At 48.4% G+C, this 4,138-nt stretch overlaps 1 protein-coding gene across 1 annotated transcript; it reads left to right on the forward strand.

The window, feature by feature from the left end:
* The first annotated feature begins 540 nt into the window (after positions 1-540).
* Positions 541-1,495, forward strand: LOC103231771 (ferritin heavy polypeptide-like 17). Its single transcript, XM_007991367.3, has one exon. It carries the CDS (start codon positions 689-691, stop codon positions 1,238-1,240), a length of 552 nt encoding a protein of 183 aa, XP_007989558.1. The 5' UTR covers positions 541-688; the 3' UTR covers positions 1,241-1,495.
* The last annotated feature ends 2,643 nt before the right edge of the window (positions 1,496-4,138 follow it).

Consider the following 4,138-nt stretch of genomic DNA (forward strand, 5'->3'; position numbering starts at 1 on the left):
TGATGGGGTGATAGTTACACAAATTCATGAATATACTAAAAACCACGGAAATGTTTCAGAGGGTGAATTTCATGGCATAGGAATTGTATCTCAATAGTGCAGTTTGTTGTTGTTGTTATTTTTTGAGACAAGTCTCCCGCTGTTGCCCAGGCTGGAGTGCAGTGGACTCGGCTCACTGCAACCTCTGCCTCCCAGGTTCAAGCAATTCTCCTACCTCAGCCTCCCAAGTAGCTGGGACTACAGGCGCCCGCCACCACGCCCGGCTAAATTTTTTTCGTATTTTTACTGGAGACGGGATTTCACCATGTTGGCCAGGTTGGTCTCCATCTCCTGACCTCGTAATCCGCCCGCCTCGGCCTCCCAAAGTGCTGCGATTACAGGCTTGAGCCACCGTGCCCGGCCTAGAGCAGTTATTTTTAAAAGATGGTCTTGAAACGTTCAGCGCCAAGTGGCCGGGATTTCCGACGGAAGTCAGCGCTCGTGCCCCCACCCCCTTGCCCCGCGACTCTGTTTCCCCGGCCCCTCCCCCCACCGACAAAGCGCGCTCCTCCCTAACGGTCGCCACCGCCCACTTCTGGTTTCGTCGCACACCCGCCTTTCACCATCCGCCATTCTTGTCACCTCAGCCGCTACCCTCGCTACCGCACCGAGTTCGCCCGTGTGCTCGCCCGCACCCGCGCTGCCCGCCATGGCCACCGCCCAGCCGTCGCAGGTCCGCCAGAAATACGACACCAACTGCGAGGCCGCCATCAACAGCCACATCAGGCTGGAGCTCTACACCTCCTACCTGTACCTGTCCATGGCTTTCTACTTCAACCGGGACGACGTGGCCCTGGAGAACTTCTTCCGCTACTTCCTGCGCCTGTCGGACGACAAGATGGAGCATGCCCAGAAGCTTATGAAGCTTCAGAACCTGCGCGGTGGCCGCATCCGCCTTCACGATATCAGGAAGCCAGAGCGCCAAGGCTGGGAGAGCGGGCTAGTGGCTATGGAGTCCGCCTTCCACCTGGAGAAGAACGTCAACCAGAGCCTGCTGGAGCTGTACCAGCTGGCCGTGGAGAAGGGCGACCCCCAGCTGTGCCACTTCCTGGAGAGCCACTACCTGCACGAGCAAGTCAAGACCATCAAAGAGCTGGGTGGCTACGTGAGCAACCTGCGCAAGATGTGTTCCCCGGAAGCCGGCCTGGCTGAGTACCTGTTCGACAAGCTCACCTTGGGCGGCCGCGTCAAAGAGACCTGAGCCCAGATTGGCCCCACAGCCACGGGGTCCCTTCCCTGGGTCGGGCCACCAGGCGGGGCGTGCATGTTACCCTTTCAGAACGTTCTCTTCAGTTTTATCTTTCAGTTTTACCGTTGTTAGCAATAAAGTTATCTGGTTCTCAAAGCAATAAAGGTGTCCAGTTGATGGCGCGCCTGCAACTCTCACCTTTTAGGAATCAGGGCAAATCCCCACGCAGGTTTAAAGTAGGTATCCAGCAGTCTCTCCACCCACCCCTGCCCGATCTGCATGCAGCTCAGGATGGAGCAGGGGTGGAGGGGAATGGTATTTTATGGACCCCTGGAAAACACATTCGTCTTGCCTTTGCAAACTACCCGGGTATGTGGGGTGGGATGGGGTGGGGTGGGCGGTCTTGGGCCCTGGTGGCTGTGGAAGCATGGGCATGGTAAAGTGTAAAACATGGTCTGGAATTCATCATAGTGGTTGCCTCTGAGGAAGAAGTGAAGGGAATGGGATTGGGCAAGGATTAAAATAAAGGGGTCTTCAACTTTACATGAAAACTTGTAGTTTATTACAATATGCCAATGTTAATGTTTGTTGATTCTGAGTAGCAAGTGGGGGCTCTGGGTGACAGCATAGCAGGGTACCTCTTTAGCAAGCTCACTCTGGGTGACAGTTACAAAGGGAGCCTTAAGCTGGCTTCCCCATAGCCAAGGGGCTGACAATCTAAAATGGCACTTTACAAGTCCAAATCCTTTTACTTACATTGTTGTACTTTGTTTTTAGAAGAATCTCAGGAATAAGGAAGGACAAGTATCATGACTTTATTAGTGACAAAAAGGGAGGCCATACAGGCAAGAAGTTGTGGAATCTGGACATGAACTTCGATCTTCTGATGCCATGTTCCTTTCTCTTTCTGTTACCCTGCAAGTCTATCAACAGGTTAAAGAAGATTGTGTGGGTAGACTGGGAATCTAGCCAAATAACCAGCCCCAGAAGGGAGGGAAATCCCCCAACACTCTTAAAGGCAGCCCTGATCACTGTAGTCTCTCTCCTAATTACAGGTGTGCCTTCTAGCCTAGGGTGGAGACAGCTTCTAAACCTTAGCCAAAATCCTTCCCATATGAAAGAAGCCTTCAGAATGAGCAACAGACTATATGAGGTAGTAGGGCACCTCACAGGAAGGCAGCCAACACCTGTACACTTGAACCCCTCTGTTCAGGTTCTCTCCCTGAAACAGACAGTCACACTGTTGCCTGAGTTGGCACTGAATACCTAAGAAGGCCTTAGGGCTGGAAATCCCCACAGTGCACCATCCATCCACCACATGTCTTCATTGTGAGTGGCTTCTCTTCAAGCACAGCAGGTAAATGGGGTGGCTACAAAACACACACGCTCTATCTGCAAATCTAGCTCATCTCAAAGCCTGGGCAGAGAAGCCCTGTATGTTTATCATGCACAGTGTACTGTAATCTATACATTGCCTGTTGTGGTCTCTTTACTGAGATCTACAGCTGACGTTAGACTAGTTCCATCTTGGTCATGGGACCCCCTCTTTATCCCATTTTTCCGTTTCCTGTGATTCAGAGACCCCAGGATAATGCAGAGAAGTCTACTTAGAACTACATCCTTTTATTTTACCTGGGGAAAAGCAGGATTTCCTCACCTGCAAGACTCAAAGAGGACTGTGATTACACTCCAGTGCCTATCACATGCCACTACTTGTAGTGTCACATTTCACAGCTTTTCTTTCAGAATCCCTGGCTGGGAAGTCTAGGTAAAGCAGCAGCTCAATTGTTTCTATTCTTGTTCCACTGCAACAAAAACATGAATGTCCTAAATCCCCTCCTTTTGGTTCAGTTTTAGGGTCCACAAACAGCCTTTTGAATATGTGGGGCAACTGTGGGAAAAACAGGAGAAACATTTAGACCAAGCTGGCCCCACTGGCACTTTTCAATGTCTTGGCCTTATCCATTGCTGCAAGTCTCATTTTCCCACCCTCCCTTACCACATTCCTCTCAAAATGAGTGAGCAAACTTCTTACAGGTGGACCACATTCCCACATACACACAGCCTTCCCAATTCTTTGATAGCCTGACTTTCAATACTTGAGAGTGAGTTGTGCCCCAGTCTTCCAGCCCTGGAAAATACCACCCTGAGACATACAACTGGAGGCTTGTCAGTCATTCGTTGTGCTCTGTTGCTTGGGGCAATGATGTCCGAAACAGTGGCTGTTGCTATGGGTACCAAAGTCTCAGGCAACGATAGTATCGGGACTGAGGGAAAATGGTAAAATGGATAACTTCATCTCAGACTCAAACACGGATTCAAATTAACTGTGTTGAATAATTTACCTCTGGGGAAAAAAAACCCTCACTCTATCACAAAAGGAAATTTCTTAATAGATGGTTGTCACTGACAACTTGTACTTCATTTTCCAGAAAAAGGAAAAGTATTTTTTTTCTTACAAATGTGTGTGACAAGCAGTACAAAGCACCCATTAATTTCTCCTGAATCTTCTCTACTCTGGAAATTTGCTCTACATTTCTGATTTTTAAATTCTCCTTTAATTTTTCTTTTCATTTACCAGCAATTACAGTTTCTTTTCACAAGCCTGAGGGACGTATCTAATCAAGTATTTAGTAGAGGAAAGCATTATCTGTAATCTTGAAAGTGATACTATGCTTCAGATTTTAAAATAACAATTTTTGTTTTACACATCATCTGATGTTGCTGTTGTTGCTGTTGTTATTGTGGTCCTGAGTTCAGGTTCAGAGAAATATTGATGGAGAATTTGCTTCAGGAAAGCTGAAGGGAAAGGTGAAATGAGAGTAATCACATTAGCAAAGTGTGAGGACACCTGAAAAGTAAAAGCAAAGAAATTGACACCTTGATTCACTAGTCAAGGGAACTATAGGG

This window comes from Chlorocebus sabaeus, chromosome X, assembly GCF_047675955.1.
Source record: "Chlorocebus sabaeus isolate Y175 chromosome X, mChlSab1.0.hap1, whole genome shotgun sequence".
Taxonomy (NCBI): Eukaryota; Metazoa; Chordata; class Mammalia; order Primates; family Cercopithecidae; genus Chlorocebus; species Chlorocebus sabaeus.

Coding starts and splice junctions, on each gene's coding strand:
- LOC103231771 (XM_007991367.3), top strand. CDS start 689: ATGGCCACCGCCCAGCCGTCGCAGGTCCGCCAGAAATACGACACCAAC.